The sequence below is a fragment of the Heloderma suspectum genome, chromosome 1 (genome assembly GCF_057233095.1).
Source record: "Heloderma suspectum isolate Gila_16-S chromosome 1, 16-S_ref, whole genome shotgun sequence".
NCBI lineage: Eukaryota > Metazoa > Chordata > Lepidosauria > Squamata > Helodermatidae > Heloderma > Heloderma suspectum.
Window position 1 is genome coordinate 71,717,974 of NC_139458.1, and position 25,194 is coordinate 71,743,167.

Here is a 25,194-nt window from a genome sequence, read left to right on the forward strand (position 1 = left end):
AAGAATATTTCTAGATTCTAAAATCTACATCCTGAAATATTTAAAGGCAATAGGGTCTATTTGCCAGGTTCAATACCAAACACGTATCTAGAAGTTGCAAATACGTACTATATTATAGGAAGATCAGCTGCTGCAGCACTAACATTTGGCCACCAGAGGGCAGCCCTCCAAAGGAATGGATAAATAAAATCAATACACCAACCACCAATATACATTCTGACTTTATTGAACAGCATTTTTTTTCTAACATCACTTAAAAAAAGACTAAAAAGCATATACAAAAATATATTACCATATCTGTAATGTTTTGTGCAGATAATCAAAGTGCAACATTAATAAATTTAAACCCTGCGGGGTGGGGAGTGATATGTGCACAAAGGATTAGTTATTTGAGCCATAACAAAAAAATATGAAATATTAACTCTCAATTACACCTGAAATATTTAGCAGTGATACAGGGAGTGATCAATCATCATGTAAGATGTTTTAAGTGTCGTGATCTCAGTCCTAAACAAGTAACATTAATAGAATAGAAACTGTGCCTAAAACACTTCGAATAAATAGGGAACTTCACATTCTTGAAGTCATTTTGAACTATATTAGACTACAGAAAGAACACACTTACAAAATGGCATTGTTAAGCTGGCACGGGTCAAAGGAAGCCAGATTCCAGCTGAACATCAGGAAAACAATGGAACCGATTACCTAGGGAGGTGGTGGGCTCTCCCACACTGGAGGCGTTCAAGACGAGGCTGAACAGCCATCTTGGACAGCAGAGGGTTGGACTCGATGGCCTTGTAGGCCCCTTCCAACCCTACTATTCTATGATTCTGTGAAATGTTTGCTGATAGTTTAGCCTTGCGGTGAGATAAGCTTATGAAGTTCAGGCACAACAAGAAGCATGGGAGAGAATTCCCTTTTCAAAATCCAGATTTAGCAACTTTGCCAGATTTTGAGGCTACATACTTCCTACAGTGTTAGGTGATAACTGGACGATGCCAATTCAGCATTGAGTCTTGTGTTGTGAAAATACCATGATAGGCTCCTTCCCCAAACCCAGGTACATATAAATTACTTAGCTTCAGCTTTTTCTAGGCTCCATCACTCAGAAGGATGGGGGTTCTGCTTCTACAGTGGGGCTTCCCTGCTCCCTTTTGCTGTAGCCCATGCATCTGGAGGCCACAGCTGGATGGGACTGCATGGAATCCCGACACAAATACCCCTTGCATAAGCAGAAGAGCCTTTCACTTGCGCTCTGGTCTCTTTAGCAGTGCATCAGCAAGATTCAGAACAATTTCAGAGGGCTCTGTAATGGCCATGTTGTGCAACCCAGTTTACAGAGTCCTGAAAACCAAGCTGTGGCTGCTTGATGCTGCCGTAACGGAACTGCTGCGTCTCCATGGGAAAATGAGTGTGCACGCTCCTGACAGGAATACCGTTCGTGCATCTCCCATAGGAGAGGTGTGCAAAGGGGCGACTCACAGAAGATGACACAAGCATGGGAAAAAGAGGCACAGATTATTCGTGTATCTTGTCCACCTTATGCTCAAACCACCCTGAGAATCTTTTGGCTTTAAGCCGAAGATGGGCCGTCAAAACTCAGCAGCACAGTGACAGCAGCAAAAATGTGATTTCTCTGTGTTTTAAAATTGTGGTTTCATACCCACACCACCAGATTTTGGTGGCAAATTCAACAGTGGCAGGGAAGCGGGGCGGGGGGAATGGACCCTGGAAGCTGTCCAGCCCTTTAAGGCCTGTCATTGAAGGAACAGGGGCTATCACAGAACTCAGAGGCTGATGGATATCCTGTACAGAGTGGGAGGAGCGCAGAAGTGATTTTTGCCTCCGCACTCCTCCTGCTCTGCATTTCTGCTAGACGGGCTTTTTTCCATCTAGGTGAAGCAGCAGGGAGGGGGCAGGAAGGAGGCTGGGAAGGCAAGAGGATTCCTCCCTAGTCCCCTCCCCTCCCCCAGGAACGCTCCTTTTTCCTTCCCTCCAAGGTTGCTTTGGCGACCTCGGAGGGGCAGCCAGCGCAGTTCTCTCCATACCAGAGGGGAGGCAGAGGGGGTGGGGAGCTTGGACTCCTGGGTCTGAGGTCAGGGTGCCGACTCTGATGTCAGATCCAGGAATCCAAACTCTCCTATGGCCGCCCAGATGCTATCTAGGGGCCATAGGATGCTCTCGAAGGGTGCAATCCTGTGCATGTTTAGACAAAAATAAGTTCTAGGACTACTAGATATTCTGTCTAAGTATTTATGTATTTGTGATATTTATATACTGCTAAATATCATAAAATCCCTAACATGCATAGGATTGCAACCTAACAAATCTAAACACTGCATAGTTGGCAATTATAGTGTTTCTAAGTAGTGCAGAAAGAAACCAAAGCAAATTTCAGTTACAAAATCTCAGAAATTGCTGCAGAAAAGTAAAAGAAATAACAGGAAAGTTACTTCATTATGAAGACAAAAACAGAAAGATTTGAGAAAACTGCAAAAGAAACACAGATACCTGGAGAAATATTACCACTAATTTTAGCAATAATGGCAAATAAAATTAACTGAGTTTGGCGAGCCATACATAGCTTTCCAAAAGAAAGGATCAACTTAAAATGGATGATATTGAATTCTTTGGTAAGAAGAAAGTTTCCAGCCATCAGAGGTTCAGAGAACAGTGCTGACTGCTGAAATGAATGAGCAGGGCCTGCTGAAGACTCAAACTGCAACAGAAGACAGACTTTTGATCCACCAATCTTCTTTCCTGGCTACTGTATGCACTCCCACCATGCAAATATCACCCCTGTCCTCGTATCCTTTCCCCTGTGCCAGGGGTGGGCAGCATGCAGCTTCCTCCAACCCTGCCAAATTTGGTGGCAGCAAAAAAACCTTAAAAAAAAAAAAGAATGGCAGCTTTAGTGCTACAGCATGCTAACCGGTCAAATTTAGCTTCAAAACTTGTGTTTTGGGGGTATCCCAGAGTGCAGCCTGTGTGTGTGTGTGTGTGTGTGTGTGTGTGAGGCAGCGGTGGCAAAAATAGCCCATAGACTCCCAAAGTTGTCCACCCCTGCCCTATGCCATTACAATCCTTAACAAAGACGGTCAACGTCCTTGAAAACCTTGGAAAGCAAAAATCATATACGTTAAGTTAGCCTATACTATTTACCCTAAGCAATGTGTGTGCATGTAGGTAAAGAATATGCACAAGCCTGGCTAATAGAATGGGGCTAGGACTCTGAGTTTGTCAGACTGATTTCTCAGTGAACCAATTCACTAAGAGATGCCCAAGATGATTCCATCTGTCCCAGTCTCTCAGCTGCCATACAGAGATGCGCTGGTCTCAGGATGTACCACAAAGCTGCTGTGATAAAGACCCAAGGGTGGCACACAAACTGGAAAGGGGTCACAACCCAGGGGTAGAGCACATGCGTTGCATGCAGAAGGCCCCAGGATTCATCCCTTGCACCTCCACTGAAAAAGATGTGAGTGTGCAGGGTTTGGAAAGATCAGCCTTCTCTAACCCGGTGTCCTCCAGATGTTTTGGACTACAACTCCCAGCATTCCTGACCAACTGCCATGGCGGTTGATGCTGATGGAGATGAAAGGCCAAAACATCTGGAGGGCGCCAGGTTGGGGAAGGCTGGGAAAGACTCTGCCTAAGACCCCGGAGAGCCACTGCCAGCCCCAGTAGACAATGCTGAGATATGTGGACCCATAATCTGACTCCGTATAAGGCTGCTTCATATGAAGGGTGGAAGTTCCTGGATGAAATTGGTCACCGAACAGACCTGAGTCCATAGCTAATAGCAGATGCAAAGAAGCCAAAGAATGGTACCTTGGTGATGCAGCAGGAACAACCGGCTCTCTGCACTCTTTGTCATACAAGGTCCCTGTGTCTGAGACTCCCACAGGCTTTTGACTCGGCTACATATTCACACCACAAGACTCACGCACAAGCACTCCCAGCAACAATGTGTGATGGCTAACCCATAAATGAAAGAACTATACTGACTGCATTGAAGGCTAGGAGAGGCAGGAAAGTTTGCTGTGCATGTTAAGAAGAACGTCCTAGAAACACGACATATCTATTTTTCCCTGTGCAAAATAATATCGAGTAGTTTCAGTCAGCACATCCTTTATTGACACGACATAGCTCCATCAAAAATGTAGGTGCCTTTTTAGCAAAGTCATACTTCTTTGGGGTTAAACTTTCCAAATAGATATTTTTGCAAACCAGAGGAAGAGAAACTTCATTTTGCACCCCGTGTACAACACATTAAAAAGAACATCAACTATCAGGGGCTTCACAGTATTGTCACAGACGACTGACCTATGGAATTCACTCCCACAAGATTTAGTGACGGCAACCACCTTAGATGGCTTTACAAAGGGAAGAAACAAATAAGGTGCTGTTGCACTCATGTCCTGCTTGTGGGTTTCCCATGGGCAGCTGTTTTGGCCATTGTGTGAAAAGAATGCTGGACTAGATGGAGCTTTGGTCTGATCCAGCAGGGCTCTTCTTATGGTCTTAACTTATCATGATCTAATAGGCATGCTAAATAGAACCTCCATGTTCAGGGATAGCATACCTCCAACTAACAGATGAATGGGGAGCGTTATGGCATTTGTGCCTTGAAGCCAGGCACCTGACTGGCTACTTTTGGAAACAAGATGCTGGACTAGATGGAGCCCTGGTCTGATCCAGCAGGGCTCTCTTTATATATCCTAGTTATAAAAAGGCAACAGGGATAACCTGTACAGGAGGTATGGAACTTTGATACGATTTTAACATGTCAACTTAAATATGTATGTAATAATTCACTGATTTAAAAACTGAATTTCATATTCATGCTAAAGCTCTTTCCATGCATATCTTCCCCTTTTCTCCTTCACCAAATGACTATCAATTTGTAAAGAAGTTTTAGTCCAAGGCACGCTTTTACATTTTTGATTAAAAGAAGAAAGCTGCACTAAAATGTATCCTTACAAACTCTAAATGGAATTTCAGGAGTACAGGTGGATTCTGGTATATCATGAAGACATTTCAAGTATCATTAGTGGACACATCAGTGCCTTCTGTTGTTTTAAAGTGATAGATTTGAAGAACCAAGTGCGTTTTGCATTGTATTATCAAAGTATTAATTTTTCGTGTAGCTGAAATTATTTTACACCTACCCAATCGCCTTTGTGCATTTTGATTGTAAACACAGAGGGGGGAAATGGCAAGTATGACATTTCTTCTTACCCAGAAAAATCTGCAGGTCACTGAAAAGGCACTTGTAACTAACACTTTAGTTAGGGTCTTGCAGATCTATTCACACAAGTTCATCCCCATGCTACATTGCTGGTTCCTGTAACTTGCATCAGACTAAGGGCCACTTTGAACATCAGAAAGCATTTATGACAGGAAAGCATAACAACTGCCATGATACATGCCATAGATTATACATGTGTCAATTTTACTGTGTATGCATGTTACAAGCACATGCTTGAACACATGCACACACACACTGGGAAGCTGCAGCTAATCACCATTTCCCATGGCATGTACATGCAGTGAAACAGACTCTGGTCAGCCATGATGGCTTTCATGTTTCTTCCTATAAAAAAGAGGATTTTTTAATAGGAAAAATTTAATGTTCAAACTGGCCTGAAAATGCTTGCCATTAACCCCACTTTCAAGTGTCTTAAAAACAATCTTAGAAAGCTTTCAACGTAAGAAGATCCCACCCTTTTGACTACTTTTACAATGAATTTATCACTCTGCACCACGCAAAGATTTTCTGTGTGATGGAGGTACTAGATGGATGGGCAAGGTATTGGGGAGTTCGTATCCCTCCAATTTTATCTTGATGAGATGTTTTGCTAATGCAAATTCTTCCTCATCCAACATGCCATCATTATCACAGTCAGCAAGCTTCCAGATTTTTCCCAGGACACTGTTTGGCAGTTTGGAGCTCAACATTTCCTTCTTTGCATTGGCCCCAGAGATTCTGCCATTAACTGGCGAGAGAGTGTAAAAGATTTCATCGTATGCAGGTTTATCTTTGGCAACAATCCATTCCTCCTCATCGGCTCCTTCCTTGGCACCTTCCCCATAGCCATGGTCAAAAGGTCCAGCAGTGGTGCCTTCAAATGCCCCACCCTGAACCTTCTGTGCAGGCATGCAACGCTCCTCCTGGGAAACAAGTGTCATTAGATAGGCAACTCTATGAGCCAGCATGTTATCTACAGCTTCAATCAGCTTTGGTTTCAGTGAATGGAACTTGGTGAAGTCATAGTTCTCCAATTGTTCCTGTGAAGTGACAAAAACACAGCAACAATGAAGATAAGCATGAACACTTGTCAACAATTCCTTGATTAAATTCTTGGTGTCTGCCAAACTTGAAAAGGATGACAGCAGAACTGGTGTTGTATGAAACAGACCGAAATGGTTTAGGGAGCAGTGTACCTATTTACATTTCCCCAGACTGCATCACATAAAAATGACTCAAACATATAGTTTCATGAAGTATTTTAGAAAAAAGCTTCAAAGAAAACAAAGATCCTTGAACCAAAAGCATGAAGTATTCAGAAGGAAGACCTTGCATTTTGAACACTTACTGAATAGCAGTTAGGATTTTGTGTACAGTATCTCTTCTTAGCTATTTGCTACCTCAAAAAGGTGCTCTTTTAGGGGCTGACTGACAGCGCAGCTCGTGTAAAACAAAGCCACCATAAATGGATGTTTCCAGGCAGTTCTGGCATAGTGAAACTATCTTATGAAATTCACAACTTGTCACAACACACTTTTCAAATGGTTTCAAGTTTGTGACAAAATTATGATCTCAAGAGGTGTGTGCAGGGGTGGGGTGGGGTGGGGATTTACAAAGCATTTTCACCAGAACTGGGACAGCATGGGAAAAATTCAACTGATGTAAAAGTTGTTGTAAAATTCACCATGTAAAAGACTCTATATGTAATCAGCCCTAAATGTCAGGCAATACTGTTAATGCAATTTTTTTTTTGCATGTTCTTTGTTTTAAGGAATGACAGTTTCAAGTGGCAAGTCATTTCCTATTTGTCTTATCTGTTCTCCATTTCACAAGAGACATTAGGAGACATGAACAGAAACAGAAATTGCCAACTCTCTGGTGACATTTTCACTTCCTATATAGCATTCAAGGTCAAACTCCACAAGATGCCATTTCGAGTTTCCCCACAAATTTTTCTCCTGCAGCACAGACAAAATGGATAGGTGGAAGCTACAATCTGAAGTGAAAGACTTTTATGAGGGGAGGACCTTTTTAACCCTTTCCTATCAAGTAGTTCTCTCCCCTACCCCCCCAGCTTCTTTCCCCCCTCCCAGTGGGATAAATAATACAGGTAATCCTCACCCCACTGCCTTGAGATCCAAGAAAAACCATTTGGAGGAGAAAGGCTTTAAAAGCCCTCTGCCCTCCCACCACAGCTCTTCCATTTCTGGCTGCAATCTCCACAGCAATATTTTGTAAAGGAATACAAAAGGATCTCTGGGCAGAAAACTACAGAAAACTCAGCATCGTGTGTAGTTTGGCACTCAGAAAGGCCTACATAATCTGTAACCAGCTATTTGTGAGCAAGCCCTAACTATCAGTAATATAATTAATGTTTGCCTTCTACATTCTCCTAAATTAGAGCCACGGGTTCAACTAGGAAGCCATCAGTTTGAAAATCTAATTACATTTTAAAATATTCTTGTGTATGCTTAAAGTCCGAGGAGGGATATGTAGTTGAAAAGCCTGTAATATTTTTAAGGAGTAGCTGGCCCAGTAAAATGTATTTTCTCCCCATGTGTTCCATGGACTCATTTACAGCAGTGCTTTTACTGCCCCATCCCCTTTTCTGCAAAGCAGTACAGCAGTTCCACCTTCTGAAAGGACTCCCAGTAGTGGTGATGGGAAAGGACTGAATTCCTGTGGACCATGCACATACTAAACAACCATGGAGGCTCACATAGATCCTTCAAGTGTGTTAACACCCCTCTTCCGGACAGGAGGATACACCCCACCAGAAGTGCAGCCTAACCAGATAAGAAATTTCCAGGAGCAAAGTGCAATGCTAGGGGGCTAATTCTGTGAGAGCTCAGCACTTTCTAACAAGGGCAGCCATGAAATTAAATGAGCTCTTTGGAAGAAAATACTGAGTATTTTATTCTCTTTTTTGTGTTATGTGATGGATTAGGGTGTCAAACTAGGATTGGGGAGACCTTGGTCCAAATCCCAACTCAGTGATGAAGTTTGCTGGGTAACATGGGTCTCTGCCTCATAGCCTAATGTACCTCTCAGGGTTATTGTGAGGATAAACATGATGGCGGGGGGGGAGGGGGGAGGCAGAAATAACTGCATGGGCCACCTTGAGTTCCTTAGAGGAAAGGCGTGATATAATATATATCATAATATATATCATTATATATATCATTATATATAAAATATAATGAACAACTGGAAGTGGCTGAGCTCCTTACACAATAAATGAACCTGCTGTTTGTTTGCCTATAATTTAATTTGATATTTTGAGCCACTGTACCTGCATTTTCTTGACTTCTGGGAAGTCTCCTGGTGAGATCTGGTGCTCTTGTTGCAACTGACAATAGATCTCTGGTAGTTTATTTATCAGTTCCTTCTTCTTATTTTCTTTTCCAAATACAGAAGGCATCTCCTTCTTCAGATGGCTAATGATATAAGCATGTACCTAAAACAGAACAGTGGAGGTTTAGAATTATCAGTGACTCCCCTCCCCAATAAATGTAAATAAGAAAAAGTCAAGAGATACCATTTCTTACATTTGTTAAATTGCGCAAAATGCTTAAATATTAAGATTAAGCTCCAGATATTGACACACTTCTTCTGACTTTACAAGAACTAAGTGCCCTTATACATTTTGAAAAGAAAGAAAAGAGGAACCTGACATTCTGTCACTCAAAGAAAGTGAAAGAATTAAGGTCCTAATTTTGCAACAAGCTAAGCAACAAGACCTTTTCCTATTCACAATGGCCAGGAAAACATAGGGATTTGGTTTGGCCTTTGCAGGTCAATGCAAACAGAAGGGATTTAGTTGGCAAATAACGTTTATGTTAATGAGAGTTGTGGTCTTCTTAATGGAAAGCATATTATTTGCTCAAAAACCTTTATAAACGTTATCTATGTAGTCCCCCCCCCCCCCCAATGCAATACAGAATCTTTCCATTATGAGAAGACTTGGTCATATGAAGACTTGGATAGATCATTAATAAAATAGAATTTTGCGTCATATATAGCAAGGGATTCACAGCTTCTCTATTTATAAATAACCATGAAAAGGTGCTAAGAGAGTGTTGCACTGTAATTACAGCATTCCTTAAGTGCCATTATGAAGGATAAGCAGAGCAATTGACAGAACAGAATATGAGCCATGTGTTATATTTACCATCGATTGTAAAAATGTTGAAATACATGTTTTAAATTTACTGTTAATTGCATTTTCACTTTAGGAGTTACAAGAACAAACCTCAACCCGCCTCTCTTCAACCTAACACTTGGTCACCTGCTCCTATATAGGGCGAACGAGCAATGTTCATAATTGCTGGGATTTTCCGAGCAACTTGAGCAAATTGACCAGCAATTGAACAGGAGATTTCCGCAAGTTTCCCTAAATTTGTGTAGTTTTCCTAGTTTATGCAACTATCTTCCACAGTCTAAAACAGGGCTGATTCAGTCAATGGAGGAAATTTCTACAAATTAGGAAATTTGTGCAAATTGAACTGGAAATCAGGAACGAGATGAACATGAGCATTTGTTCCACAATTTGAGACTATTTTCAGTGGGCGTGGGCTCACATTTGGAGCTTCGAACAGGGCATGTTCACATGTTTTGCAAGAAAAAACAAAACTCTCATACATCCCTACTCATATATAATGTAAACCGGTGACGTCAAGCAGGTGACCACACGCACTCACAGACAGATACAGACATAAGGAAAAGGGTGAACAAAGAAAAGGAAAAGGGGAAAAGGGGGGGAGTAAGGTAGGAAGGGGCGATGGTGAGGATCGAATTAGGATTACTTGATTGTATAGTACATCATTACATTTTAAAGAGCTCAAGGAATTTGGTCCATTTATTATTTTTATATAAATGATCAAATTGATCCGGCAGGTTTCAACAAGGGTTTTGCCTTGCTGAATGTGATCCATACATGCTTCCCAAGGTGATTTCTAAAGACAGCAGCTTAAGATAAATCAAATCTGAATCTATCTCTCTAAATATATTTAAAGGAAAAATTACTCAGAAAACGAAAGAACTCTGAGGACCAAGGTAGATGCAATGCTAATTCTGTGAATAGAACTGTGATACTGTGGTAGGTGAATTGCATGTTGGGAGTTGTACTAGAGACATGGAAAGGAGCTGGGAGGAAGAAGAGTGAAAGGGAGGAGCCAGGAGATTTGCAGAGGGATACTGTTTGCTTGAGTTTCAGTTTTAGTGAAGGCCTAGAATAAAGAAGCATTTTAGTAGCTCTCTCTGGTGTCTTGGGATTCTTGCTATACAAGAGCAATCAATCTTTACAGTTGGTGGAGAAGTTGTCTGAAGCCTAAAATATGGAACTAAAATATTTTTCTCCTCTTCACTTCTTCATCAACGGGGGCCACTGACGAAAAATATTTATCTCAAACCCTGTGTTCCTGCCCCTCACTCCTCAATAATTATTCATATATCAGAATCAAGGAGGAACACAGAAATGTTTTCTAAGGCTGGAATCCTACATACACTTATCTGGGAGCAAGTTCTACTGAACTCAGGGGGCTCAGTTCTGAGTAAATGCACAGGATTGTGTTCTAAGAACTTTAGTTGGAGACATTTGTGTCTGCAGTACCAGATTACAATATTTTTCTTCTTCTCAGATTGGAGAAGCACATGCAACTATACACATACAGTCAGGGCCAGAAATATTGGAACAAGGATCACTGTTTTGGCAGTTGGCCTCTGTACACCACCACATTGAAGTTGAAAGGAAACACACCCAGATGGAGCGAAGTCAGGACTTTCAGCTGTAATTCAAGGGGTTTGACAAAAGTGGGGCACCAACCATTCAGGAAGGACAGCCAGTGGCATACACACAACCCCATCATTGGTGGCTCATAAGTAATGGAACAAACCAACATCATTTCAAACTTAAGGATTGCCTTTAATACCTGGATGAAAATCCTTTGCTGCCTGAAGTCTGGAACCCATGGACATGACCAAATGCTGAGTTTCCTCCCTCGAGATGCTTTGCCAGGTCTTTACTGCAGCTCCCTTCAGCAGCTGCTTGTTTGTGGGTCTTTCTGCCTTCAGTCTGGTCTTCAGTAAGTGAAAAGCATGCCCTATTGGGTTGAGATCAGGTGACTGACTTGGCCATTGAAGAACATCCCACTTCTTTGCCTGGAGAAACTCTTGGGTAGCTTTTGCTCTATGTTTTGGGTCATTATCCATCTGCAATATGAAGCGGCGTCCTATCAGTTTGGCAGCATTCGGCTGGATCAGAGCAGAAAGTATAGCCCTGTACAGTTCAGAATTCATCCTGCTGCTTTTATCAGCAGTCAGGTCATCAATAAACACCAGTGACCCAGTTCCATTGGCAGCCATACATGCCCATGCCATCACACTGCCTCCACCATGTTTGACAGATGATGTGGTATGTTTGGGATCATGAGCTATTCCTTTCCTTTTCCATACTTTTCTCTTCCCATCATTCTGGTACAAGTTAATCTTGGTTTCATCAGTCCAAAGAATCTTATTTCAGAACTGGGCAGGCTTTTTTAGGTGTTTGCTGGCAAAGGCTAATCTGGCCGTTCGGTTCTTGAGCATTACCAGTGGTTTGCACCTTGTTGTGAAGCCTCTGTATTTACATTCATAAAGCTGTCTCTTGACTGTAGATATTGACAATGACATGCCTACCTCCGCAAGAGCATTCTTGACCTGGCTAGATGTTGTGAAAGGGTTCCTCTTCACCATGAGCAGAATTCTGTGGTCATCCACTTTAGTTGTCTTCCGTGGTCTGCCAGGCCTTTTGCTGTTGCTGAGCTTGCCAGTTAATTCCTTCTTTTTCAGGATGTTTCAAACTGTTGTATTGGCCACTCCCACTGTTTTTGCTATCTCTCTGATGGGTTTATGTTGTTTGCTCAGCCTAATGATGGCCTCCTTCATTCGCACGGACACCTCTTTGGACCTTATGTTGGGGGTTCCAGTGAACAGCTACCAAATGCAAATGTAGCACTCAGAGCCACCTCCAGGCCTTTTCTCTGCTTGATTGGTCATGGGGTGCCCAGGAAACAAGCCACACCTGGCCATGCAGCTGCTTGTCAGCCATTTGTTCCACTACTTATGAGCCACCAATGATGGGGGTGTGTGTATGCCACTGGCTGTACTTCCTGAATGGTTGGTGCCCCACTTTTGTCAAACCCTTTGAATTACAGCTGAAAGTCCTGACTTTGCTCCATCTGGGTGTGTTTCCTTTCAACTTCAATGTGGTGTACAGAGGCCAACTGCCAAAACAGTTATCCTTGTTCCAATATTTCTGGCCCTGACTGTATATCTTAAAACAAGCTGAAAGTCAAATAAATTTGAGTACTGGCAGCCCCTCTGCCCCTGGCTTTAACTCCTTTTGAAATTAGAATCAAAGCAGACATCCCAACCTCCTCTATTAACAGCTTTGCAGAGCAGAAATAGAAGAGAGGGATTCTGGGAAAGGCCTGGGATCCAGGGCCTAGATGGAGGACACAGAGTGAAAGTTAAGAGATACAGATAGTTGGAGAAAAAATGAAACACCAGGGAAGGTAAGAATCATGGATCGTGGGAATCCTGTATAAATACCAGCAATTTAAATACTTTTCTTTAAAGCAAAAGTACAAATAGGCCACATTATTTATTTTAGCACACTAAATGTAATGTTGCTCTTGTTGAATATGTTCTAGACTTTTTTTAGCCACTCTGTAGCTTTACCCTCCTACTGGACTTGGCTGCATGTCACATGGCCCCCTCCCTCTCAGACTTTATCAGAAGCAAGCCAATCTCCAGGAGAGGGAAGGACAGGAAGGCTCTTTTCATCACTCGGTTCAAGATAATACAAGGTCATCAGACTTGCTATACTTAAAGAAATGCAATAGCCACCCAGTAATTAATAGGACACAAGAGCTTCATTTTGCATTACATAAACACACATGAAAAGTCGCTTGTTTCCAAACCATTAAGGAGACATACCTATAAGCACCACTCTTAGTTTACACATACAGCATTTAAAGGGCTATCTGTGACTAATCTTTTAGGATGTACTTGGATATAAGCAGTCTGACTAACAAGTTGAGAATCCCCTCAACATCAGTTTTTGATAAGCTTGTGCAATGTGATACACAGCACATCACGTAACATAACTTCTGTAAATCACTTATATAACAGAATCAGACTGTTTTTGCAGAAGAAAACCTAGTCAGTGAATTCTGCTGCCACACACATATCTTTTCGAATCAAATTTTAGTGGGTAGTAAATACCAAACACGGACAAGATGACACATTTTTATGAAATAATCGAACAAGCACACAACTGTAAATAGGTCAAGTAATAATAATATTATGTTATAACAATATGAACACACAATGAACATAGTGGCGGTTAGTGGCCTATTTAAAATAGAGTGTTGTTGGAACAATATAATTATACATATGAAAACAATATGAATACCATTGTACATACATTGGAAGATAACAGAAGCATCTGTATCACAGATATATATATATAAATATTATAATTAGTTCAAGGATCTCAAAGTCCATCCAAAAAGTCTTACAGGAATCCGGTGTAATCCGGTGTCGCATATGAGTTCCTTCTTCAGATAAATAATAACTGTAAAGATATTCAGATCTATAGTCATATATATATATATATATATGCATGCATGCACCTGTGTGTGCATGCATATGCACATATGTATTCATATTGTTTTCATATGTATAATTATATTGTTCTAACAACAATCTATTTGAAATAGACCACTAACAACCACTATGTTCATTGTGTGTTCATATTGTTATAACATTATATTATTATTACTTGACCTATTTACAGTTGTGTGCTTGTTCGCTTATTTCTAATTGGTTTTTGCAACTGTGGCCCTTTTTTGTACTTAGTACATTTTTATGAAAGGCATGTGGGATATCAAATGTTGAATGCCTTCCTCAGTACCCCACCCCCACCCCATCCTACTCAACTGATTACATTTCTTCAGATGTCCCATGTGTTTGACAGATAAGAATGTTTCCAGTAGTCAAAGGATTTAAATAAGACCTATGACATGTGGCTGAAGTGATACAGCGAGGGCCTGGGGTTGATGGTGAGTTGGCAAGAAAATTTGTGGAAGGAAAGCTCCTATCCCCTCCTCTCCCCAGCAACCCCCGCCCTCCTCATCCCACATTTTTTAGGAGGGTCCCTAACTCTAGGCTGGCACCACCTGAGATAGGTGTACCTGCCTCCTCTCCTCCTCCTAGCTTGTTTTGCCACTGCATTACCTGTGGCAGCCCAGGCAGCCCCTCTGGCACCATCTTGCCCCTCAATGCTGCAGCCTGAAGGAGTCCTTCCTCAGAGCAAGGCACTGTGGGTGAGGTGGCCCCAGAATGTGCACGTGCTGTTGGTTTGCTCTGATGGCAGCAAATACTGTTTAGCTTTAAATAGCAGTTGTTGCCATCGCAGCAAAGCAGCAGTGGTGTGGGTGCTCTCTGGCGTCCACAGTGCCATGACCCCTTCTCCAGAGTCAGCAGTGAGGAATATGGCAGACACTTCAGAGCGCCCCCCACACCATCCGCTTTCTTGCAGTGGCAAATGGCGCAGCAATGGAGCTCCTGGCGGTAGCGCTGTGGTGGTGGTCAGGCAGGCAGCAGCAGCTGGCTGACCAGCCGGGGAGATGTGGATGAGGCGGTGGGTGGCACGTGAGCTGAGCCAAGCAGTAGAGCAGCAGGGCCCCTGGGCCTGATTCACCATTCCTACCCAAAGTGGGAGAAAATAATGGATAATTCCCTTTTGTAAACTTTATTAATTGATTTTAGGATCGAAGCTCCTTCTTTTTTTTAAAGAACACTGCTTAGGGTTTTTAAAATGTGGATATAATAGAATTCTGTGCTACCCACTCTTCTACTTTGTTTTATTCAACTTAAGATGGGAAAAGCCTGCTTCAGATGTCTATTTTTAGTTAACTTCAGTAACGACTGAACAACAACAAGATTGTGTTAATTGCATTTTCATTAGTTATGTAAGCAGTTTCAGCAGGCTTTTTAAAACAGCCTTATACTGAAAAGCAGTAATACAGTATTTATTTTAAAAAATTAACAAACCTGTTAAGCCCTATACTGACTGTGTAATATTCAGACTTTCTTCTTAGGAATGTTTTGTCCTAATGGACAAACATTATCTCCTTTGGATATTCTGTAGGATGTTCTTTGGACCAGGCGATTATTTATAAAGGCAAAAATCAATATGTATAGAGGACCCTGTGTACCAGTAAGACTATCATTTTGCTAATGTGCAAATATAAAAAGAAAGGGGACTCTCTATTACTGTGGCACCTGGAAGAAGCTGGGGCTGTGAAATATCAGGAGAAAGACAAGGCTGGGGAGGTTTAATCAGTGGAGTTGTGCTTGTTCAGTATTACTTTAAGAAGGAAAAAAGGAAATAAACTCTAATAGTGGAGAAGCAGTTGGGTAATTCCACAATGGGCCACAATGTTCCCTTCCCCCAGATCGTCCAACACATTGATCTGTCAGGTTTCCATTCCACCCCCCACCCCAAAGCTAAATATAATCACCTTCCTCTAATATTGTCAGCTGAGTTCACCCTATATGGACTAACCATTACTGCATAGCAGGTGGAGAACACAAGGTACCAATGGGCCAGTTTGCATGATCAAACAGGCCACCGTAGCTTATTTAACCATGGTGGGTTGCAGCGTGTGCGGGTGGCCATTTTGTGCGGTCACAGCTTGAATATTCAGGATGGCAGCTGCAGGCACCACGGCTCAAATAAGCCACAATAAGCTGCGGTGATTGTGCAAACCTGGTCAGGAAGTCACTCCAGCCAGAAGCTAAGCTTTATGCTGCATTTTACCTTTGCAAGCCGTGATCTCTTGATAAGATCATTGAGTTTCCTCACTGTTGCCTTCTGCGGTAGGTTCTGGATATCCCGGAACAGATCTTGTGCCTCCACCTCAAATAGCTTTCGGTTTTCTGAGTTTTGTAGGGGCTGGGCCCAAAAAGAACCAATGTAGACCCGCAACACCTCTGGTGTGTTAATCACTTTTCCCAAGGACCACATGAGTGCGCCATAGACTCTCATTAACTGCTGGGTGTCCACTTGGTCAGCCTTATTCAACACCACCCGGATCTTGTCATCCTGACCCCGGAATGCTTTGATCGCTTCTGAGAACTCATCAGAAATATCAAGTTTATGGGCATCAAATAAGAGGATAATGCGATCAACCCGCTCAGCAAACCACTGCAGGACCTGACAGAAATCGTAGCCTGAAGAGGAAAAAAGACAGAACACAGTATGAGGTTATCAAATACGACCTTGCTTAGAATGCTTTAGAAGTCATTTTAATCCTCTAAGTCTTGCAGAACAAGATTGGACAACATTTTACAACGCTTGCAAGTATACCATGTTCAGTTATTCCAATGATGGAATGTCCAAGTGCCTTAGAGTGCATAACAGATAACATTCATGGAGTGTTATTCAGAGCGATACTTTGCAGTTTCATGTTGGCTTTAACGAAGAGAAGGATTCTTAGTAACAAAATGTATAACAACAATATAGACTCTCAAGAATACAGACAATACTCTGGACATATAGCAAGTGCCACATGAAGGTGCCTTCTCCCACGACAGACCACTGGTCCATCTAGTCCAGTACTGCCTACCCTGGCTAGTAGCTCCTTCCATGGTCATAGGCAGAGGATTTTCCCAACTCTGCTACCCAAGACCCTTTTAACTGGGGATGTCAGGGATCAGGGTTGACACTAGACTTCAGTAGGCTCTTGATGTGGTGCCATCTATGCCCCCCCCCGTGTTGTCACCACTCCTGCCACCATCAGAGACCAGCCCAGCATTACTGCCACCATTCACACACTGCCTTCCCCGAAATGTGTTCACCTGGCGGATGGTGGCACTTTTGGTGTTGTGCTGCTGTGTTCTTCACATTGTGGCTGCATCTGCTGAGGCTGGTGCCACCATTGAGAGGGGGAAGGAAAAATAAAAGAGAGAGGGTGGGAGTTAAGGAAAGAAAGAGAAGGGAAGAGGCAAATAGTGCAGCCAAGGAAAGGAGGGAAAGGAAATGGAGGGATGGCAAAAGGGATGGGCTGAGGGAGAGGAAAAGTGAAAATGCTTGGGATGAGAATGGGCCTTTCTGAGCCCTGGGGCTGTCAGTAGGTGCCCAACCATGCTGACCTCTCATGCTGCCAAGGACTGAACCTGGACCTTTTGCATCCAAAGTATGTGCTCCACCACTGAGCTAGAGCCCATCCATCTAAAGCATTATACAAAGCAAAACAAAGGCCACAAAGAAGCATATGACTGAAAAAAACAAAGCCCAGCAAGCAAAGAATACAAGACCCTTTCAAAAATCTGAATTCAGAGTATACACCAATAAATCTTAACTTAATCAGTCTAACAAAATTATACATAATGCAATAGCACAATAGTTCTTGCCTGCACTTAGTGTGGTGTATCACACAAACCTTTGGATATCTACTCAGATGTCCTACTGACTTCAGTGGGACTTTCTCCTAGGAAATGCATATAGGATACAGCCTTGCTCATGTATTGTTATCAGTCAACACAGTGGCCGGGTTTGGATGCCACACCAAGGCTTGTCGTGAGTTATGTAACCCATCACAAGCCATATGCCAGGTTGAATGTGCAACCCCCGCTTGGGGCTTGTGGTATTGTGCGAACCCGGTGAGCATGGGTTATGCTTAGGTTAAACAACCCTCACATAACCCTAAAACAGATCATGGGTTACAAGGGCTGTTTTACTCAGGAATCATTTTATGAGTTAAACCCTGTGTTTTAACCCTCGCATAACCCATGTTCGCCGGGTTCGCATGACACAACATATGGTTCACATGACAGGAGCAGGTCAGAGTGGTGACCACACACACCCTGCATGTGTTGCAGCCTCACTGTGGGTTAAATATCAATTATTTTTTTGAAATCTTTATTCATGATAAGATATGGGGCTGTTCGCATGATACAGCAACCCATGATCAGTTAAATAACCCACTGTGGGTTGCTGTGTCATGCGGACAGCTCCATTATCTTATCATGAATAAAGATTTCTAAAAAATAATTGATATTTGTTCCATGCTTTAGTGATACCTGTAGCCATTACTTGAACATGTGAAACTGTTGTCATCAGTTATCACGTCATTTCAATGAAAGATTTAACCATGACCTTATTTCTCCTACTGATTATAGGGACGGCGGAGAATTTCTCCACGAAACTTCAGGAGGCCGAATGCCAACGCATTCGGCCCCCCGAAATTGGTGGGGAAATTCTCCACTGGCCCCCCCGCCCCGGGATGGGACTTACCGTGGCTGAATGTCCCTCTTGGCAGCGGGTCCCGGCGGCGGTTTGGCAGCGTTTCGTCGGGGGCGGCAGCCGGTCTCCCGACCGCCTGCCGCCACCGCCATTGCAAAAAAAAAAGTAAATTAAAAAAAAACAACACACACCCGTGATAGGCTACGTAACGATTTACGTAGCCTATCATGGCTAGATTTCCAAAGTCAGCCGTGATAGGCTACATAAATCGTCATGTAGCCTATCATGGGTGACTTTGAAAAAAAAAAAAGCGCGTATGCAAATGGCGGCGGCCCATGGGCGCCGCCATTTGCATTCCTTATTTTGGCACCTCTAGTCTACGTAAAGATTTACGTAGACTACGGCGAAAATAATGGAACGCTATTTGCGTTGCCCTTATTTTCGCCGTAGTCTACGTAAATCTTTACGTAGACTAGACGTGTCAAATTAAGGAACGCAAATGGCAGTCCCCATGGGAGCCGCTATTTGTGTACGTGCTTTTTTTTTTCCAAAGTCGCCCGTGATAGGCTATGTGACGATTTACATAGCCTATCACAGCTGACTTTGGAAATCTAGCCGTGACAGGCTACGTAAATCGTTACGTAGCCTATCATGGGTGAGTGTGTGTGTGTGTTTTACTTTTTTTTTCGCGGCCGGGTAGACGGGGCGCTCCTACCCAGCCTGAATCTCGCCGGCGAGGGATGGGGCGCCTCCCCCCCAGCCTGAATTTCGGCCGGGCGAGGCGGGGCACCTCCCCCCCTCGCCTGAACTTCGGGGGGAGAACCGAAGCGCCTCCCCCCCACCGCGAAGCAAGCTTCGAGAACACGTAAGGGACTTTTGTCCATCCCTACTATTGAATCAAAAGGCATGCTTAATTTCAGCTGTATCATGTCTATTTTTGCCATTGTTTTTATTGATTTTAATTAATTAAAAGAAGCTTCTAAGACAACACTCAGAATCTGGGTTGGGAGATGTCCTGATTAGATGGAGAGGTTTATATTATAATATCAGTAAAACAGTTATCAGCCTAGAAACAGAAGGAAATGGTAGCAAGAAGACAAAGATAGTACTTCAGTCAAAACTGCTGGATGACTTTTAAAGGAGCATTCACATTACGTAAAGAGAGCAAACACCAGGAAAAAGGTCACTGATCCGAAAAGGTAAAAGAATGAATCTTCCAGATAGAGTTGGCATCAATGAGTTCTATGGCATATAACAATACAACAGACGATGACTTTTGTTTTAGTTTAGGAATAATTATCTTCCAGAGGGGCTTTGGACAAAGACAAAGATGCAAGGGGAGTAGGAAGTCTACGTTTTGTGCTTCTGCAAAAGGAACTTTTACATCTCTTAGAAAAGATGCACAAGATGTCAAGCCTTCAGATCCACCAGGAGAGAAGCAAAAATTCTCTTTTGGACAAGACAGAGTAAGACGTATACAGGAAGAGCTGCCTAGTTCTCCTGCACAACTATCATATCCAAAGAGGCTCTTGGCTTGTGATAAACTGCTGCACCATTTCCATGTACGGTAGGGAGATGCTAGTGTCATCTTGTTGAATTTAGAAACCTGAGACAGGCAGTGGAATAATTAAAGCTATACATTGACAATGCCATTTCTTCAGATTTTGTTCCCTGACAAAAATAAAGAATACTCGATGAAACAGAAGATTGTGCAACATATTAACGTATCAAATTAGTCAAAGAATAAACTTTAGGATCACTATTCTGCTTCCATAACAATGTCCTATTACAAACACACACTGGTGAAAAAAAATTAGAACAAACACCAGAAGGACCTTGTTGGGCTGCACAGTTGAAAATACTTTCATACTTGTTAACTCTAACTCATATTAATTTTAGACCAAGCAACAGCAATGAAAGCCTATCATGAAGGAAAGCAGTACCTAGAGGCCATTTTGAACGCTCTTATTTATCTTGACAAAACAGTAACCAACAGAATCAGTCCCAAAGGATTATTGTCAGGATCCAAATAACTTCATACTTGCAAACCATGTATGAGTTATTAAAATAGTAATAATGCTCACCCTTCCTATACATTGCTATTTCCCCCCATATGTGTTGTTGCTTTGGTGCTATTTTTATTTTCTTCACTTAATCTGCTTCTTCCTAGGGATGGGGGAGAATTTCTCCCCGAAACTTCGGGGGGCCGAGTGCCAACGCATTCGGCCCCCTGAAATTGGTGGTGAAATTCTCCCCCCCCCCCGGGATGGGACTTACCTTTCACGAATGTCCCTCCCGGCGGCGGGTCCCAGCGGCGGTTCGTTGGGTCTTCATCAGGGGCGGGGGCGGCAGCCGGTCTTTTGACTGGCTGCTGCCGCCACCATTACAAGTGCAGTAAAAAAAAAACACAAAACCCCGTGATAGGCTACGTAACGATTAACGTAGCCTATCATGGCTGACTTTGGAAATCTAGCCGTGATAGGCTACGTTAATCGTTACGTAGCCTATCACGGGGGTGGTTTTTTTTTTTTTCGTGGCCGGGTAGACGGGGCGCTTCTACCCGTCCTGGATTTCGTCCGCGAGGGATGGGGCGCCTCCCGCCCGGCCTGAGTTTCGGCCGGGTGAGGCAGGGCGCCTCCCCCCCCCTCGCATGAACTTCAGGGGGAGAAGCGAAGTGCCTCCCCCCCACCGCGAAGCAAGCTTCGAGGACAGGTAAGGGACTTTCGTCCATCCCTACTTCTTCCTTAATTGGTGACATAATGCTCCTAGCCACTCAAGGAATACATGGTGAATTGATTTTAATTGACTTGTTTTGATGTTTTAATTATAAGTGTTTATTTTATCAGTATTTTATTATAGACTTAAGCACTGTTTTTAGTGGAAAAGCAGGATATACATTTAATGAATGAATGAACAAATGAGATAACTTCATGATGCTATGTAGTCAATCAGATTTATGTGTCTTGACATCTGTGAGGGCAAACTATGTCAATTCAGAATCAGAGCAATGTTTCATAATGAATACTATGAAGCCCTATCAAAACAATCACCCCAAAAAGCTGGGGGAAGAGCTTTCTTTCTTTCTTTCTTTCTTTCTTTCTTTTTCTTTCTTTCGACACTGCCGAAATATCTGCAAGAAGTGCCCCTTCCCTTGACTTAGGAACTGATAATGGTTTAACTTTCGGATAATGGTTTATCTTATTATTATCTGACAGACTATGTTTAATGACTTTGATTAATACAGACAATACAATAATACTTAGCATTACTGTGGTGCTTTCAGGTGCTCAAAGTGCTTCACATGCATTATTTAGCTATAATCCTTACAATAACCCTGTAAAGCAAGTCAGTATTATCTCCCATATTGTAGATGGGGGGACTGAGGCTGAAAAAATGGCTTGCCTGAGGTTGCCTAGTATTTTAATGGTAAAGGCAAAATTCTTCAGGATTGTTGTTGTTGTTATTGAGATTTTTCTGCCTCCAGTCTCGAATCTGGTGTGTCTTTAAAAACAATGAGCCCTAATTGTATTTTTAATATTTTTTTCACCTTATAGAAACAAATAGCAACTCATAGTTAAAGGAAACTGTGAAACATGAATGTAATAAGCCTAGACTATGTTGTTGCCAAGCCACTAAAGAAAACTATCAAGGGAGTGGCTGCTTTAGGCCATAATCCTATACACACTTACCTGACAGTAAATCCCTTGAATTCAATGGGGCTTAGTTCTCAGTAGACATGCCTAGGATTATGCTATTACTCTGCCACTAAACACATCACTAGTGCACTCCACTGTTTATAAGTACTACACATTTTAATTAAAGATTTTAAAAAACTGCTTCTGTCATCTCTATTGTTTTAATTATCTTCACTTTGTTTTGCACTTTTTTATTATGTTGTTTCAGCTTGTTTCTTGTGAGTACCTGCTGGCAGAGAAATGGAAATATAAAATGCATTGTGAACAAACATACCTCTTCTAATACGCTGTTTCTCTCCCGAAAGAATGCCAGGGCTATCTATGATGCTGATGCTCTTTAGAACTTGATTAGGTAACTGAGCACACATGAACCTACAAAGAAAAGAAAAAAAATATTTAGTTTATCTTAGCACATTTGTTCTTGTACCCGAACAGATGAGAGAGACCCCCCCGCCCCAATTATGCAAGCTGGTATTTTATTAGACCAATTTCTAGATATGAAAAAAGATTCATGCTTTCAGAGTACCTCAGAATAAAGGGCGATGCGCATTTGGTGTAAATCCCTATTAGCACTGGATTCCAACCACCACTCATGGCAGAAGCTGTATGTGCACACGCTGGTATTGGTTTGCACATAGGGTGTCTTCTTATGCTCTGTGAATGCTTGTCTGCCTATGGCCAAGGCTGCCAGGCTGACCATGCTCTCCCAGCATCAGTGCTTGACAGTTGAGGCTGGTGCCTCCAATGTCAGTGTATCGACTTCAGATTTCAGTCAGAACTCTAAAGGTGCTATCTAAGGTGCACCTTGGATAGCTCCTTTAGAGTTCTGACTGGTTCTGACTGAAACTCAGAGCAGATTCACTTCCCCACTGACATTAGAGCCACCAGCCTCCACTGATGCATGGTGAGTTGTCCTCTGAGTGTTACCCTTCCTGTCCAACAAAAATTATTATCTGCACTTCCTGCACTGAGATTGCCTAGTGACAACACAAGATTGGGTGGTCTCCTTCCTGAAAACATAATCTCAACACCTCCAGCATCTCTTATTGCAACAACCCAGAGAAACACAGAGAATTTATGTAGATGTAGGAAGGACTGTGGCACCTTCCTACATCTAGGGAGGGGCCGTGGCTCAGTGGTAGCACCTGCTTTGCAGGTTCAATCATGGGCGACTTCAGGTAGGGCAATAAAAACTCCTGCCTGAAACCCTGGAGAGCTACTGCCAATCAGTGTTGACCATACTGGGCTAAATGGACCAATGGTCTGGCTCAGCATAAGGCAGCTCCCTAGGTTCCTAAGCACTACTCTGTGTGGAGAATGTTTATTTGCTACACTTGTATCTTTACTTTTCTCCAAGGAGCTTAGTCACGTGTAACTAGTTTCCATAATCCCCAGCCACCATGGGTGGCCCTGCTGGCTGGGGATGATATGGGAATTGTAGTCTAACACACATAGTCTGGAGGACTCTAAAACAAGTAATGAGGGGGAAGCAAGGGGAAGTGGCTGTTCACATTCTTGAAAAAGGAAAGAAATGTGGCTAGAAAATCAGGACACATACAATGATGGACAAATTCAAACTCACCTGTAATGTATATTTTTGCACAGTGGTGCAAGTTAAGGAAGCACAGCAAACAAATAAAAACTTAATGACCATTGGGGTAATGTGGATGTTTAGGCTGTTTTTTTAAATACATAATTATTATTTTTTTCACTTTCAATGATTCCAAATGTTTGGCATGGTTTTGTCAGCAGTCTTTTTACAAGATTACAAAAATAATTTTTAAAAAGGCCAGTAACGACCGAATTAAAAAAAAAATATTTTACAAGGATTCTAGAGACTGACATTTTCCTCCTCACGCATGTTCATATTATCTGTAAAATGTTTGACTGTGGCTTAGTACTAACTGCTAAAGGAGTTAAGTGTTAGGAGAAGACTGGACCCTTTATTCCAGCTAAACAATGACACAATGCTTTAAATTTTCCGGATGTCAAATGATGCAGAAGCAGTGGCAAGTTTTACAAGAAGAACAAGAACCACAGTTCTATATGGAGATAGCACTGTGTACTACACTCAGGCTATTTCTAGGCAAGTGATAAGGGCAGGGAGGAGGAGGAGGAGGAGGAGGGGAGAAGAAGAGAGGAAAAGACATTTTACACCAATATAAATGCAAGCAGTCTGCTGTTTCTAATTAGAATTATCAATTACAGAATATTTTAAAAAAGAGAGAAAGGAGCATGGACACAGAGGGTGGTGTTGTCTCAGTAATCATACCGGGCAACAAACACAATAATCAGAATTAGCATTTTACAAAGCCTTTCCAGGCTGATAAGTACCCCTGCGGAATAATAATTTTAACAATATCTGATTAGAAAAATGCTGGGCAAATTAGGAGTTAGAGTTGTTTCTAGAGAAAAAAATAAAGGAATCCAACAGAGAGAAACTAAAGAATGAAAAGGAATAAAACCCGCAGAGGGGTGTGACTAGGCTTAGAGAGCAGAGCATGCTCCCTCCTGGTCTTCCCTTCCCCTTTGCACAGCCCACAAAAGCAGAACCAGAGTTTAGACACAGGTTCCAAGCAAGAGAGTGGTAGAAGTGTGGGAAAAGCCCTGAACGGGTTGGGGACCTGGCTACTTGACGGACCGGTCTCTCCAGTGAACCTGTCCATCCTTTAAGTTCAGCTGCTCCACCCCTCTTGCATGTGCCGTTTCTTTCAAAGGCATGGTTGGCGGCAATGCGTGAGAGGGCTTTCTTAGTGCTGGCACCTTCTACGAGGGACTCCCAGCCCAGGAGGTTAGGTCCTCCTCCTCTTTTCTGCATTCCGCCAGCAAGTGAAGGCATTTCTCTTTCAACAAGTACTTGACTCTCACATCGCTTAATTTAACTGTCAGTTTTGCTGCTTGCTCTTGCTTTTAACTTACTAAAGCGTGTTAATGACTAGTTATTGTTTCTATGT

At 42.5% G+C, this 25,194-nt stretch overlaps 1 protein-coding gene across 1 annotated transcript in view; it reads right to left on the reverse strand.

Moving 5' to 3' along the window:
• Positions 1 to 205: 205 nt before the first annotated feature.
• EHD4 (EH domain containing 4) overlaps positions 206 to 25,194 on the reverse strand; it is a 50,570-nt gene continuing 25,581 nt past the window's right edge. Inside the window, exons 3-6 of the mRNA XM_084846373.1 lie at positions 22,515 to 22,612; positions 16,119 to 16,531; positions 8,544 to 8,708; positions 206 to 6,291 (exon numbers count right to left, since the gene is read on the reverse strand). Of these exons, the coding sequence (XP_084702499.1) occupies positions 5,755 to 6,291; positions 8,544 to 8,708; positions 16,119 to 16,531; positions 22,515 to 22,612 (1,213 nt within the window). The 3' untranslated portion in view covers positions 206 to 5,754. The remainder of the gene's footprint in view (positions 6,292 to 8,543; positions 8,709 to 16,118; positions 16,532 to 22,514; positions 22,613 to 25,194) is intronic.